We start from the raw sequence: 16645 nt of genomic DNA, 5'->3' as shown, positions 1-16645 counted from the left end.
AGAGATGAGGCTCAAGAATCAATTGTCAGGGGAGAAGGGACTGACATGGCTTGAGTATTGGAGGTTAATGGCAGTTTTAATAACTGTATATACAAATATTTTTAAGTTTGGTTTTTTTTTTTTTTTTTTTTACTTTTGGTACTTGGGATTGAACCTGGGGAATCTTTACCACTGAACTACATCCCCAGCCATTTTTATTTTGAGATGGGGTAATCTTTTGAGGGGGCAGGTACCAGGGATTGAACTCTGTTTTATTTTGTATTTTATATAAAGATGGTCTCACTGATTTGCTTAGTGCCTCACTTTTTGCTGAGCCTTGCTTTGAAATCTCGATCTTCCTGTTTTAGCCTCCCGAACTGCTGGGATTGCAGGCCTGTGCCGCTGTACTCGGCTGAGATGGGGTAATCTCAGAAAGTGGCCAAGGCTGGTCTTGAACTTGGCCCATAATGCATATTTTATTTCATTACATCTGGTGATTATTATTATCTCCTCCTGCTACCTCCTCCTCCCTCTTTCCTTTTCCTTTTCTTCTTCATCATAATCATCATCAACAGCAGCATCAGGGTACTCTTATCACCCAGGGTCTCACTAGGTTGCCCATGCTGATGTAAGACTTGCCATCCTTTTGCCTCAACCTCCCGAGTAGCTGAAATAATGGGTTTGTGCTGCCATGTCCAGCTTGGCAGTCATCTTCTAATGAGGTTTAAACATCACAAACTATAGCACAAAGAGTATAATTTTTAATTTACAGATTGACCAGAATTGAGTATAATATGTTATTGTGAGCATGGTTCCTTCCTAGTGTAAGTTATTATCATATTTAGAATAGATATCCTTCTTATTTAATATCAGTGACTTATTTACACCTTTGAGGAAGTGGGTTGAGGGAGGGATAGGTAGATTGAGAATAGCATAGGTGAGTGAGTTTGACAGGCATGGTGTAGGTCAACGTGCACTGTTGACTTTGGTTTTACCATATTTCCGAGGATCAGGTCCTTCCAATTGTATATCTGAGAGAGTGGAGATATGCATGAAGGACCAGTATAGCTGCTGCTCTTCATGAAGCTGCTGATCCCTTTAGATTTTGCTATCCTCTAATCTTTACCCTTTGTTTTTGAGTTAGTTTTACCACCTTATCTGGGATAATACTTGAATAGTAGTCAGCCCTCTATGCCCTGGTTCTGCATCCATAGATTCAGTCAATATTGTATTGAAAATATACAGACTCTTGGTATTTTTAAACAAAACAGTAAAACAACTACGTACATAGTATTTATACTGAATTAAGTCTTATAAGTAATCTAAAGATGATTTAAAGTTTACAGGAGGGCGGGGTGTGGCCAGTGGTGCAAGCTTGTATTTGCAGCAACTTGGGAGGCTGAGGCAGAAAGATTCTAAGTTTGGGGGCTGGGGATGTGGCTCAAGCGGTAGCATGCTCGCCTGGCATGCGTGTGGCCCAGGTTCAATCCTCAGCACCACATACAAACAAAGATGTTGTGTCCGCTAAAAATAAATATTAAAAATTTAAAAAAAAAGAAAGATTCTAAGTTTGGAGCCAGCCTTGGTATCTTAGAGACCCTATCTCAAAATAAAAAAATTAAAAAGGGCTGGGAATATAGCTCAGTTGTAGAGTGTCCCTGCATCTAATCCCCAATGATGTGTATAGTTGTATGAAAATATACCATTTTATGTAAGGGACTTAACTCTGGATTTTGTTGTACCTGGGAGTAGGATGTGGTGTGTAGGCAGGGGTGGAGTTCTGGGAATCAAATTTTACCACCTCTTGGATACCTAGAGCAAGGGACAACTGTACTTGAAACATTTTAAAAACATATATATTTTTAGTTGTCAATGGACCTTTATTAATTAATTAATTCATTTATTTGTGGTGCTGAGGATTGAACCCAGGGCCTTACACATACCAGGCAAGTACTCTACCACTGATCCACAACCCCCGAACCCCTGAAATTTTTTTAATTAAAAAATTTTTTTAAACTTCCTTCTTATTCTCAAACTCATTTTGTTTATTTTTTGCCTTCCAGGAAGACAACTTTAAACTGTTGTCTTACTCAAAATCTAGTGACTTTTTATCACTGTGAAAAAAGTCCTTTTTTTTTTTGTATTCTAGTAAACTGAGTTTCCAAATTTCTATTTAAAGAAAGAATACAAACACTGAGTAAGAGCATAGTGTGAGGACCTGGGCATTTACTTTGATTATTCAAAGTCCTTTTTCTTCTTCTGTATTTATTTTGATTAAAATTACTACGTAAGTGATGTCAGCATATATTTACCTAGTAATATCAGTGCTGTTATCTCATTTTGTACTATTACAAAGCATGGGAAGGAAATTGAATGTTAAGCTAATTACATATACAAAATATACATAATGAGACTACTGATGGGAAATATGGGGTATCTTTTGATGATTGGGATTTCGTCTATTTCATGTCAAGAAGGAGATTGATTTTTAGTGAAGAAATAAAACTGAAAAGGAGGTGATCAAGTTGAAGTATATTGCTAGACAATATACTGGTCTATGTTCTTTCTTTATGTCCCATTTTTCTTTGAAGTGACCAACTGAAATTATTAATGTTAAGCTGCAGTGAGAGTTTCCTTAAAGGACAAAAGATAAATCTTATTTCTGGAAAAGTTGCCAGTTTCTATATTTTTACTAGTATATAATTTTTAGTTTGAATGAAAATAAAAAAGGCATAGTATCTTTACCTTATTCCTAGCTATTATATAATAACTATATTATAGTTATTGCATAGTTTTGTATACTCAGCATTTGCATGTATAAAATCCAAACATTAAGTATATTCCTTGATTTGCACTTGATTTCTTGATTTGTATGTATATTTTTTTTCCATGTAGAGTTTACATTCAAGAAGAAATAATCCAGAAGAGAAAGAACAAGCAGATCAAGATGTGTAGCTCTGTGGCTGCAAAGTTGTGGTTTTTGACAGATCGTCGTATCAGGGAAGACTATCCCCAAAAAGAGATCTTACGAGCTTTGAAGTCCAAATGTGGTGAAGAGGAACTGGACTTCAGGGCTGTGGTGATGGATGAGGTGGTGCTGACAATTGAGCAAGGAAACCTGGGTAAGTCTATGCTGACTGATCTTCTGAATTTTTGCTTGGAATAGGGTGAATCTTTCTGCTTTAGGACAAATGAATCATTAATAGCCTTAGCATTTTTAAGCATCATTTGATCATAAAATCTAGTAAATTTTATGGAAATAGTACTAGTTTCCTAATTGGATTTAGGAAACACAGGAAGGAAATTTAAAATGACTTTCTAGTTTTCTTCTATTTTTATTGTCTTCTAATTTACAGTGCTGGAGATTGAACTCAGGGGCTTGCACATACTAGGCAAATGCTCTACCTCTGAACTACATTTCCAATCCTACTTTTTAAAAATTTTATTTGAGACAGGTTCTTTTTAAGTCATCCAGGTAGACCTAGAACTTGCCATCTTCCTGTCTGAGCTTTGGATTAGATGGGACTACAGGGTGTGTGCCATCATTCCTTTCTATTTCTATCTTCTAGTTTTAAATACTTGTTTATAAGGAACTCCTAAGGGAATTTGTATCTTTCAGAGGTCTTGTTAACCCGTGTACAGTGACTCTTATTTTCATTTTCTTTACAAAATAATGTGTGGCTTAAACTACTAAAACAGTTTTATTAAGGGTAAGTGTGCGTTAATGATGTGACTAATGATGTGTGTTAATGATAAAAATATTTCTGGTATTTGTAATATTTCACATTTGTTTTAGAATTAAAAGGGAAAGATACCCTGGAAGAGCATAGCAATTCTTGAGGTCTAAATTTCAGAAATCTAAATTTTTGCTTTGGAAAGTTACAGTTTGTTAACATAAGTGGTATTTCTGTCTGGGAATTTCATATGGTATCAGAAAAGTGGAATTTTTATTGGCTTTAGAACATAACTTGTAATTTAGTATTCTTCCTTTTTTGGTACCGAGGATTGAACTTGGGCACTTGAACACTGAGCCACATCCCCAGCCCTATTTTGTATTTCATTTAGAGACAGAGTCTCACTGAGTTGCTTGGCACCTCAGTGTTACTGAAGCTGGCTTTGGACTCACAATTCTTCTATCTCAGCCTCCTGAGCCATTGGGATTACAGGCGTGTGCCACTATGCCTGCCTATAACTTGTAATTTAGCATATGCACATTCTAGATCACTTAGGAAACAAACAAAAGTAGATTATTTACTTGCTTTGTGACTAGAATCATAGTGAAGCTCCATGGTTTTAATTTCCTCATTAATACAGTGGGGGAGAGACAATTATTGTGTGAATTAAAGATATGCAGAGTATATTAAATTCTTACTTTTATTTGCTATTAGAAAATAATTTCATTCACAGGGTGATTAAAAGATGCAGAATCTTGTCTAATTCCACAGATTCAATTAATAAGTAGGCCATCTTAGACCAGTCTTTATTCTCAGCCTTCTTTTAACATTTATTTCATTCTTTGAGCAGTTGTTGTTATGTTTCCATGCTATTTCATTTAAGTGAGTATTCTTTTTCTCTTGGATATAATTACTGAAAGGAAAGTGACCACAACACTCGGAGTGACCAAAAGATCTTTATTGCAGCAGTGCAACAAAGAGAAAAGAAGGAAGGAAAGAGAGAGAGAGAAAGAGAGAAAGAAGAGATGAACAGGGAGAGAGCAAGAGCAAGAGAGAGACAGAGAGTGCACGCAAGAAAGATAAAGAGCAAGAGAGAAAGAGCAAGAGAAAGAAAGCAAGAGAGAGGGGGGCCTGGCAGGAGGGAGTTTTTATAGCCCAAATCTAATGGGGCCTCTGGGTCTGCAAGCTGCCTTGTTGGCCCAAGGGGGGTTGAGTGCTCAGCCTTGAGCGGGACTTGACACAAACAGGTGATAAAGGACCAGATAGAGGGGGGTTTGAGTGCATGGGCTATCTTGCAGCCAACATCTGTTCAGCCTGCCCTGCAGCCAACATCTGTTCAGCCTGCCCTGCAGACAACACAGTTCAGCCTGCTCTGCACCCAACAATTACTACTTTTTCTTTCTTTTTATTTATTTATTTTTTAATACTGGGGATTGAACCCAGGGGTGTTGTACCACTAACCTTTACCTCCAGTCCTTTTTATTTTTGAGACCTGGCCCTGAGTTTGTAATCCTCCTTCCTCAGCCTCCTGAATTACTAGGATTAAAAGTGTGTACTGCTGCACTGGCTAGTTACTAACTTTATAAGGATTATGCTCATTGTTTTATTTTTCAGTCCAATTCTTTTTTCAATATATATGCCTAGATTTTCAGATTCAGAAAACATTGAGCAAACTCTCTTTCATTCTTTCATTGCATATTATTGGAGTACTTCCTAGATACTAGTTTACTGAAGGGTATGGTATGCAAAATAAAACATAGTTCCTGTTTTCTAGAGGTCGTCTTTAATAATTATTCAAATACATGTAAAATTTTTATAGCTTGCTTATAACTTATAGTATAAGTGTATGTGTAGTTATTGTTGAAACTGAAGTCAGAACCTCAGATACTTTTTGTTGGGAGCTATGCTCTTGAAGTGTGCTTGAGAAGAGATATGCCAGTATGAAACATTAGTTCACATAATACCACTCCCACAGGCTTTTGGTGTGTACTTCTGTGTTTTACAGATTAGAAAAACAATGGCCAGAGCCAGGGTTCTTTAAGAAATCTGGTGACTCAACTGGGCCTGGTGGCAGAGCTTGTAATGCCAGCTACTTGGGAGGCTGGGCAGGAGGATTCTAAATTTGAGGTCAATGTAAGCAACTTAGCAAAGCCCTGTTTCAAAATAAAAAAGGGCAGGGTGTGGTGGCACATGCCTGTAATCCCAGCAGCTCAGGAGGCCGAGGCAGGAGGATCATGGAGTTAAAAGTCAGCCTCAGCAAAAGCAAGGTGCTAAGCAACTTGGTGAGACCCTATTACAAAATACAAAATAGGGCTGGGGATGTGGCTCAGTGTTCAAGTGCCCCTGAGTTCGATGCTTGGTACCTAAAAAATAAATAAATAAATAAATAAGCAACAACAAAAGGGCCAGGCATGTGGCTCAATGGTTAAGTGCCTCTCGGTTTGATCCCAGAGCTTCAAAAAAAAAAAAAAAAAAGAAAGAAATCTAGTGTCTGCCAAGTAGACAGGCAAGATTTGGCAGGTAGAAATTAGTTTGAATAGTTGAAAAAGATCTAAGATCTATTATTCCTGCATTTTTTTCTCAATTTGCTTGCTATATATTTTCACTTCTATGTCAGCTAGCATTTCTATGCCAGTTTGTCAAAGCTGAACTCACTTTTTCCCCTACAACGTTCTTCTTTATAACATCACTTTTCTCACATACACCTGGACTTGTGATGACATTTAAAAATTTAACTCTTTTAGAGCCTGTCTTAACACAATTTTCTTGTTTATTTTCATTCTAAATTTTAACCATTCTATCTTCTTATTCTGAGTCAGACACTCGTGGCCTCAAATTTTAATGACTACAACAGCCCTTTAGCTCTTTCTCTTTTCACATTGTTCTTTCCTCTTTTTTTTTTTTTTTTTTTAGAGAGAGGAGAGAGAGAGAGGGAGAGAGAGAGAGAGAGAGAGAGAGAGAGAGAGAGAGAGAAATTTTTTTTTAATATTTATTTTTTAGTTCTCGGCGGACACAACATCTTTGTTGGTATGTGGTGCTGAGGATCGAACCCGGGCCGCACGCGTGCCAGGCGAGCGCGCTACCGCTTGAGCCACATCCCCAGCCCCTGTTCTTTCCTCTTTATTTTTCTTTTTTTTTTTTTTTTTTTTTTTTCATTCAAGAAATATTTATTGGTAGGTGCTACGGGGGATAACAAAGATGACTCTAGACACAGGTCCTGCCCGTAAGGAGCTTACAGTCTAGTGGGGGAGATAGAACACACAAGTGGGTGGGATACATGGTCAGAGCTAGGCTTTGGTAAGATGAATCTAATATTGTGTATAAAATAAGCTGGAGTAAGGAGATAATGTGGAGCTAAAAACTACTGAAATTACCTAGGTGAGGAGAGATGTGAAATACTACTGAGGTAGAATGATAGAGGACTTAGCTGGAGACTGGATGTAAGGAGTTAACAAAAAGGGAAGCAGATGACTCGTGTAGGACAGGCAATGTTATGAATGAAGAGCAATGAAGGAACAAAATCATTTTGTGTGGAAACCCGGCACTGGGATAGATCAGGGACAATCTGATACAACACCAGGAATGGAAGAAGCTCAAAACAGCCAGTGACTTCCTCCCCACTTTCCTCTTTATTTTTCGAATCTTCATTAAACATTGCTCTGATTATCTTTTTTTTTTTTTTTTTTGTACAAGGGACTGAACCCCCAGGGGCACTTAGTCACTTAGCTACATCCCCACCCCTTTTTATTATTTATTTTGAGACAGGGTCTCACTAGGTTGCTTACAGCCTCACTATATTGCTCTGGCTGGCTTGGAACCTGCAGTCCTCTCCTGCCTCAGCCTCCCAAGCTACTTGGATTACAAGCGAGCGCTGCCACACCTATTCTGATTATCTTAACATCCATTAAGAAGTCTTCAGGAAATTATTATTCCCTATAGCATGGTATATACCTCTTGTGTATCCAGACATAACTACATAACTAGGTGTTTTTCAAAACTATTATTTTACATTATTTAAGTATTATGTCATTTTAGGGAATATTATATTACCATTTTATAGATGAGAAAACTTTTTCACAGAATTCTCTTTTTCTACATAGTACCTAAAACAATGGTCTCCAATAGGTTTTCTTTGAATCCAGCTTCATCAGTTAAAAATTTTTGGAACATTCTCCCCAGTATATGCCTATTTGGGGAAAAAAAATAATGCTAATCAGAGTTGGTTAGACCAAACTGGTCTGTGGTAGAACTGTGTCCTTGGGCTACCAGAATATATTTGCCCTGTTCATCTCTTTTATTGTCAGTGAGGCCTTGGTTTTTTAGCCTCTGTGCCTCATTCTCAGAACCACCCTCTGTGGCAGCAAGTGTGCTGTTTTTCCCAGCTACTTCATCCAGGTCAAACTACCCTTGCCAACCAAGCTGTGAAGGTAAAGATAGGAAATGGGAGCAGCCTTAGGCAAAAAAGCCATAGACTTCATTGTTCATACCCACAGTTCTACCTTTTTTTGGGGGGGGGGTTATTATTAAATGTGTCTCAATTAATTTGTCTTTGGCTAATTTCCTGAGCCCCAGAAGTAGAATTTAGACACACACATAGGTAATTTTGTAGTTGAATGTTTTGAGATGAGAATTTGTTCACTTTCTCATAATGGCATAGTTGGAAGTCTAAGCCTTTAAAAACAACAACAACAACTTGGGCTGGGATTGTGGCTCAGTGGTAGAGCACTCGCCTAGCATGCCTAGCGTGGGTGGGACCCGGGTTAGATCTTCAGCACCACATAAAAATAAAGGCATTGTGTTGTGTCCATTTATACCTAAAAAATAAAAGAATTTGTATTAAAAAAAATCAATTTTTAGAACAATTTTAAGTTTACATTCAAATTGCATAGAAAGTAGATTTCTTGTATATCCCTTCCCTACACACATGCATAGCTTCCTCCTATCATTTACAGCCCTTACTAGAGGGGTACATGTGTTTAAAATTGGTAAACTTACGTTGACATCATTATTACCCAAAGTCCTTAGTTTACCTTGTGGTCCACTCTTGTGTTGGACATTCTGTGGGCTTGGACAAATGTATGACATGTATCTATTGTTGTAGTTTTATACAGAATAATTCAGTGCCCTAAAAAATCCGTATGTGCTCTGCTTATTTAGCATTTTCTTCTTCTTCCACTTATTCATCCTCTGTCCTTTTCTTCCCTCTTGACAACCTTGGACTTTCATAGTTTTCCTTGCCTAGAATTCCATAACTGCAGTAATAAACTCTAGCCTTTTTCATGTTGGCTTCTTTTAATTAGTAATACCCATTTAAGACTCTAGCATGTATTTTCGTGGCTTGATAGTTTTTTATTTCTTTTCAGTGCTGAATAATGTTACATTTGTCTGGATGTACCACAATTTATTTACTCATATACCTATTGGAGGATATCTTGGGTGCTTCTAAGTTCTGGCAGTTACGAATAAAGCTGGTTTAAATTATCTTTGAATATGTTTTGTATGGACATAAATTTTTGACTCCTTCAGGTAAATAAGTGCCAAGATGCATGATTGCTAGATCATAAGGTAAGGATATGTTTAGCTTACTAAGAAACTGCCATACTGCCTTAAAAAGTGTTGTATCATTTCACATTCCAGTTAGTAAAATGAGAATTCTTTTGGCTCTAATTCTCACCAGCATTTGGTGAATTCATTCATCTTGGTGACTTGTTGATGAAAGAAGGAATTGAAGGGAGACCAAGATCTTTTCTGGAACATTTAGAATAAAGTTAATTATTGTTATGGATAGGAGAAGGAATATATTTTCTTAAGAGAGAGAGTGAGAAAGAGGGAGAGAGAGAGAGAACTTTAATATTTATTTTTCAGTATTTGGCGGACACAGCATCTTTGTCTGTATGTGGTGCTGAGGACCGAACCCGGGCCGCACGCATGCCAGGTGAGCGCGCTACCGCTTGAGCCACATCCCCAGCCCAGGAATATATTTTCTTTTGGAGATGGAGCAGATTAGAAAATCTTTTGGAGTCAGAAAATAAGTCAGGTTTTCTAGCTATAGTTTATAGCTATAGTTATATATAGCAGGATTTTTGTTTTGGTGCTGAAGATCAAAGTCAGGTTTTTGTGCTTACTAGGCGAGTGCTCTGCCACTGAGCTACACTTCCAACCAGGCTGAAGGTTTTAGCAAGCATTTAGATATTTAATCTTATTACTGTCAAAAGTTAAGGTTTTTCGGGAAAAGCACTTTTCTACATTAATTTGTGTGTAGTTTGTTTGGGTTGTATGCTCTCAGATTCTTTTAAAAATGAAGAATATTAAAATAAGAGTACATGTTTTATCTGACTTAATTTGAGTGGGGATGTGTGTTTATTAAAGGGTGTATATGTAGAGGGGAGTGAGAGATCATATTTTTAGTACAAAAGTTCCTAAAATTAAGCCAAAAGGGAACTATAGGAATTAGGAAAAGCTATTCATCCTCTAGTATCACATTTAATATATAGTTATGTTATAATTAATTGTCAAAATTATAGTAATTATATTAATTATTATTGATTTATGTATTTTGTTCTGGGGATTGAATCCAGGGCACTCCACCACTGAGATCCATCTCCAATCCCCCCTTTTTTTACTTTTATGTTTTAAATAAGATGGGATCTTTCTAAGTTGCCAGTACTGTCCTTGAACTTGAGATCCTCCTGCCTCAGCCTTTTGAGTCACTGGTGTTATAGGCCACCATGTATGGCTCTCATCCTTAAATTTAATTATTTTTTTTAAATTTAATTATTTTTAATTATTATTTTTATGCTGGGGAACATGCTGAGCAGGTACTCACACATGCTGGGCAGGCACTCTACCACTGAGTCATGCTTCTCTAATTTTATTTATTTATTTAGGTACCAAGGATTGAATCTAGGGTCACTTAACCATGGAGCCACATCCCAAACCCTTTTTATTTTAGTTTTTAATTTTGAGATAGGGTCTTTCTAATTTGCCTCGCTAAATTGCTGAGGCTGGCTTTGGACTTCTGGTCTTCCTTCTTCATTCTTCTGAGGTGCTGGGATTATAGGCACATGACAAGTCACCTAGCTCAGATCCTCTAATTTAAAGAGAACAAAACAGTATGAAAGATTGTTACTTGCCCAATTTTGTGGAATAAAATCCCATTTAAACAAGTCCTAGTTCAATGAATTTTCCAGTTTTCCTATTCTATGCCATTAACCAATTTATGATGAACTATTCATTCTTAATTAGTTTATTTATTTTTTCTTAGTAAATTAATTTTCAGCTTTTTTCCTTCTGGTGTCCTACAACTGAGACTTTGTTGAAGCAAACAAAGTATATTTAAATTCTAGCTTTACTAGTTGTAAGATTTAGGACAAATTATTTAACCTTTCATCATATCAGTTTCTTAACCAGGATGGTAATATGTATACAAATAACAAAGTCATATATTAAATTTCTTAGAGTAGACATTTAAAATTGTTTTCCCAACCCTTTCTTCCTAGTTGTTGATAATCTGTTTGTGGAACTCAGACTTTTGGAGCTGATCCAGCTTTTATGTACAAATTATGACAGGATTTCATAAATATACCAGTATATAGACTCATTAGTGAGAAGCAGATTTTTTTAAAAAATTGTTTCCCACCTGGGTATGGTGGTCCACATTTGTAATCCCAGTGATTCTGGAGGCTGAAGCAGGAGGATTGCAAATTCAAAACCAGCCTTATCAATTTATCAAGACCCTAGGTAACCTAGAGAGAATCCTGCTTCAAAATATTTTCAAAAAGGTGGGCTAGGCAATCCTGGTACTGCCCTAGCAAATTTTCTAACAAACGTAATAAGTGATTTGTTTTAGAAAATTGGAAAAATATAGACAAGAACAATGAAGTTTAGCAGTTTTCCATAATTTTGTGCTAGGGTATAGCTCAGTTGTAGAGCCTAGCATGCACTATATTTAGGGTCCAATCTCCAGCACTGAGAACATAATTTTCTTTTTCATATTTTTTATTAGTGCATTATAGTTGTACATGAATGTGGAATTTGTTGTTACATATTTGTATGTGCACACAATATAACTATAATTTGGCCAATATAAAAAAATAATTTTCACATCTTGAGAAAGTCACTATTAAACTTAGGTTATATGTATCCTTCAAGTCTTTTTATGCATAACATATCTTTATGCAATTACAAACTGTAGTTTTAAATGTGATTGTAAAAATATTTTGCATTTTTATTTATAGCCTACCTTTACAATCTAGCTCTATCTTGGGGCCATTTTTCTTGGAGGATATTGATTCATAACACAAATTTTAATAATTTTAAAGTGTTATATTGACATAATATAGCAGTATAGGATTAGTGGTTAAATGAATTTGCTCTAGAACCATACTGCTGGGGATTAAATCTTACTAAATGTATATCATGGACAAGAGATTGGACTTTTGCATGCTTTTCTTCATGTGTATAATAGAAGCCATGTTATAGGATAGTTATGAGGTTCAAATAAGGTGATAAATGTCAAGTCTTAAAATAGTGCCTGGCATATACTAAATCTCAGTGTTGTTTTTCTCATACTTTATTCATCAGGTATTTAAGTTGTTTACAGTTTAAAAAGAAACTGTTAGTAATATGATGGAATTTTTATTTATATCTTTTTACTGGTCATTTGTGTTTCTATAATGCAGATTTATGAATCATTGAATCAGTGTATATTTGTTTTTTTGGGGGGTGGGTGGGTTGAGGGGTGTTTTGCAAATTGATTATTGGAAAGATTGTATAAGTTTTTTTCTTTTTTCTTTTTTTTTTTTTTGGCTGTATTTGGAATTGAGCCCAGGGCCTTGCATGTGCTAAGCAAGCACTCTACCACTATGCTGTATCCCCAATTGTAGTTTATTTTCTTATGAACAAGAAATAAGGGCTATTACCCTCACCTCAATTAAATTTTATAGAAATGTACATATATCTATTTCATAAGACATACTGTTTCATTAAATTATATATTATTGATCTCAAAATGAATCCAGCTGTATTTGGAATGAATCAAGTTACTTTTATTTTATGTATATATGCATATATATATATATATTTATTATGTATTGATTTATTTTTTAGTATTGGGGATTGAACCCAGGGGTGCCTACTCACTAAGCCACATCCCCAAGCCCTTTTTATTTTTTATTTTGAGACAGAGTCTTGCTAAGTTATTTAGGGCCTTGCTAAGTTGCTGAGGCTGGCCTCAAAACTTGGGCTCTTCTCGCCTCTAACTCTTTGAGTTGCTGGGATTACAGGTGTGCACCACTATGCCCAACACTTTGAATTCTTTTTAATAGTATTAATTGTGGCTTTAAAATTAATCAATTTTGTAGAGCTGGGTGTGGTAGCGCACGCCTTTTATTCCAACGGCTCGGGAGGCTGATGCAGGATGAGTTCAAAGCCAACCTCAGCAATGGTGAAGCATTAAGCAATTCAGTGAGACCCTCTCTTTAAATACAAAATAGGGCTGAGGATGTGGCTCAGTAGTCGAGTGCCCCTGAGTTCAATCCTTAGTACCCCCAACCCCTCCAAGAAATCAGTTTTATAGGTGGCCATTTGGTTTAGGTGTTGTCATATTTTACTTGCCCTTGGTATCATTTAGCTTCTCAAAGTTTGTTGTATTAACTAGTTAAACAACGTTAATACTAAGAAGGAGTTAAATTTATTAAATTGTAGATTTTAATAAATAGATCTATTTACTTATGTAAAATAAAAGCATTTTATTTTCCAATGGGGAAGGTAATAAATATGAGGAGGGAAACTGAGTTCCACCTTTTCTGTTTCAATTAGCCTTTGGAGTTCTTTGGAGTTCTTTCAGGAGGCTTCATCTCAGCTAAGCACAGAATACATTAAGGACCAGAAATTCACTTCAGGGGACAAACAGGATGAGGTAGTTTTGCTGCATTGTCGTATTCTGGACTGTATTCCTTAAACTATATTCAACGACAGTAAGAAAAAATTATCCTAATTATTTTGGTGTAGGAAATTTGTAGATCAAATTTTAAAAAATGGTTTTCCTTGGTCATAGAGCTTCAGAATATCTGATAATGATAAATTTTGGAGTTTATGGCCTATTAGATCTGCTTCTGTAAAGTAGGCTGAAATTGAAAAAATTTTTAAATTGACTTAATTGATATCTTTATGAGTACAGTAATATTCAGTGCACATATAGTATGTATTGGACCAGCTCAGAATAATTGACATCTATCACTTCAAACATTTAACATTTCTTTGAGGCTGAAAATTTCAAAAGTGTAAATAGCAAGGGATTACTATTTAATTAAATGTGGAATACTGCTGAGTAGATGAGATATACAATTAACCTTTGGTTAAAAATTTAAAATTTATTTTATTGAGCTGAGAATGTAGCTCAATGGTAGAACACTTGCCCAATATATATGAGACCTTGGGTTCAGTCTCCAGTACTGTAAACACATTTTTTAAAAAAAACCTTTTTGCTTGCTTTTGATTAAAGAGTGGTTTGGGGGAGGAGTCCTTATTTCAGAATTTTATTATCTATTTTATTAATGTCTTCTGTGAAGCTGGTGAGCCCATTTTGTTACAGTGAAAAAATTTCCTCAGATGGCAGTGTTTTCCTGTCTTTACAGTTGAAAAACCATTGGTTTTATTTTATGTTTAAGGGTAACCCTAATTTTAAGATGCCACAAGATTTGGGTTTGCTTGATAAGTTATTTTTTTCTTTTAAGGTGCTATTTAGTCTTGAATAACTTCTCCTTTCAATAAGCTAAAATTGGTCTACTAGCCTTGTACTTCTTTTAAAACTTTTTTATTTAAAATAGTTTCAAATTTATAGAAATGTTGCAAAAATAATACAAAGAACTCCTGTTTACTGTTTACTCAGTTTTCACCAATTGTTAACATTTTGCTACATTTGTTTCCCCCCATGTACTTTTTTTCTGTACTATTTAGTATGAGGTACAAAAATTTCATAAGTGTGTATTTCCTAAGAATAAGTATAAAGCTTAACAATATTCAGGAATTTTATTTTATTTTTTTTTTTTTGAGACAAAGATTCACTATGATGCCCAGGCTGTTCTCAAACGGCTGGACTTAAGCCATCTTTTTTGTGATTGTTGTTGGGGTTTGGGGGACCAGGGATTGAACCCCCCAGGGGCGCTTAACCACTGAGCCATGTCTCCAGCCCTTTTTATTTATTTTTATTTTTTATTTAGGGACAGGGTCTCACTGAGTTGCTTAGGCCCTCTCTAAATTGCTGAGGCAGGCTTAACTCATGATCCTCCTGAGCGGCTGGGATTATAGGTGTGTGCTCTGCCATGCTTGACTTCAAGCCATTTTTCTGCTTCATTCTCCCAGATAGGTGGAACTACAGGTATGCACCACCACATCCTGCTTCTGGGTCTCTTCAGGATCACTCATTGCATTTATCGTGTATCATTAGTTTTCTTTAATCTTGAATTGTTTCTTTATCTTTCTTTATCTTTTGATATTGACTCTTGCAGAGTGTAGGTGAGCTTTTCTGCACAATGTGTTTCAGTTTGGGCATGTCTGATATGTTCTCAGGATTAGTCAGGTTGTGTCTTTGGAGGATATTTCTTCCCAGTGTATGATTTTTCTTCCATTCTTTTAATATTATCTTAAGAGAACAGAGTTTTTAATTTTAATGAAGTTCAAGTTATTCATTATTTCATAATTTCTTGTCTTTCACATTGTATCTAAAAAGTCACTGCCATACTCAGAACTTATCTTTGAAAACTGAAGTTCTGTACCCTGGGCGCCTCTTAGACCAGTGTCACCATGTACCAACCCCTGGCAATCACCATTCTATTCTATTTTCGTAAGTTAGACATTATACATATGCATCATTTTTTGTGCTTGACTTATTTTGTTAAGCATAGTGTTTTTCAGGTTTATCTATATTGTTGCAAATGGCAGGATTTCCCTTTTAAAGACTGAATAGTATTCCATTATATGTACTCACTGCATTCTTTTAAAAATCCATCAACAGCTGGGCATGGTGGCACACGCCTGTAATCCCAGCAGTTTAAGAGACTGAGACAGGATTGTGAGTTCAAAGCCAGTCTCAGCAACAGCAAGGCAGTGAGCAACTCACCTTTGTCCCATTGACTTCACTTCTGAAATTTTCATGATCCCTTAGTTGGTCTGCTTGATGATATCTTGTAAGTTTCTCAGACTTTCTTCATATCCTTCATTCCCCCCCCCCCTAAATTATCTTATTGAATAATTTCACATGACCCACCTTTATATTCATTGAATCTTTTGCTTAAGTTTTTTGCTGAACTGTTCTAGTGAACTCTTTGTATTGCTAAGCTTTCTGAATCTATTTAGTCATTTTCATAATTTCTCTTTATTGATAATTCTCACTTTTCATCATTTTCCTAATTGTTTAGTTATCTGTGTATTCTTAGTTCATTGAATTCTTTTTTTTTTAAGAGAGAGGGAGAGAGAGAGAATTTTTTAATATTTATTTTTTAGTTCTCGGCGGACACAACATCTTTGTTTGTATGGTGCTGAGGATCAAACCCGGGCCGCACGCATGCCAGGCGAGCGCGCTACCGCTTGAGCCACATCCCCAGCCCCTCATTGAATTCTTTATTGGATAATTTTCTGCCAGAATTTGGGTATTTTGAAAAGTTTCTAACTCAAAAACAAAGTGGCTAATGCCTAGTTTGTGTGTGTGTATTGGGGGGTGTGGTTCTGGGGATTAAACCCAGGACATATGAGCTACATCCATACTCCTTAACTCTCCTAGTCTTTAAAAAGTGATTTTGTACAGGGAAATGCCTTCACCAGTCAACCCAGTGAGATATATTGTTCATCTCTAATGTTTTCAGGAGATGTGTCTTCTCATGTCTTATTTTTGTAATTTACTGGTTAGAGAGGTTATTAATCTCTTGCTCTCTCTGGTGTTTGTATTTGGTACTACAGGCTTCTGGTTCTGCAGTTGACCACCATCCGAAGTA

General features: G+C 36.1%; 1 protein-coding gene across 1 annotated transcript in view; it reads left to right on the top strand.

Moving 5' to 3' along the window:
* Positions 1 to 2923: 2923 nt before the first annotated feature.
* Rimklb (ribosomal modification protein rimK like family member B) overlaps positions 2924 to 16645 on the top strand; it is a 40368-nt gene continuing 26646 nt past the window's right edge. Inside the window, exon 1 of the mRNA XM_026379316.2 lies at positions 2924 to 3101. Within this exon, the coding sequence (XP_026235101.1) occupies positions 2927 to 3101 (175 nt within the window). The 5' untranslated portion in view covers positions 2924 to 2926. The remainder of the gene's footprint in view (positions 3102 to 16645) is intronic.

This window comes from Urocitellus parryii, chromosome 5 (genome assembly GCF_045843805.1).
Source record: "Urocitellus parryii isolate mUroPar1 chromosome 5, mUroPar1.hap1, whole genome shotgun sequence".
Lineage (NCBI taxonomy): Eukaryota > Metazoa > Chordata > Mammalia > Rodentia > Sciuridae > Urocitellus > Urocitellus parryii.
Note: the sequence above shows the minus strand (reverse complement) of the source record. Positions and strands in the feature narration are given on the sequence as shown.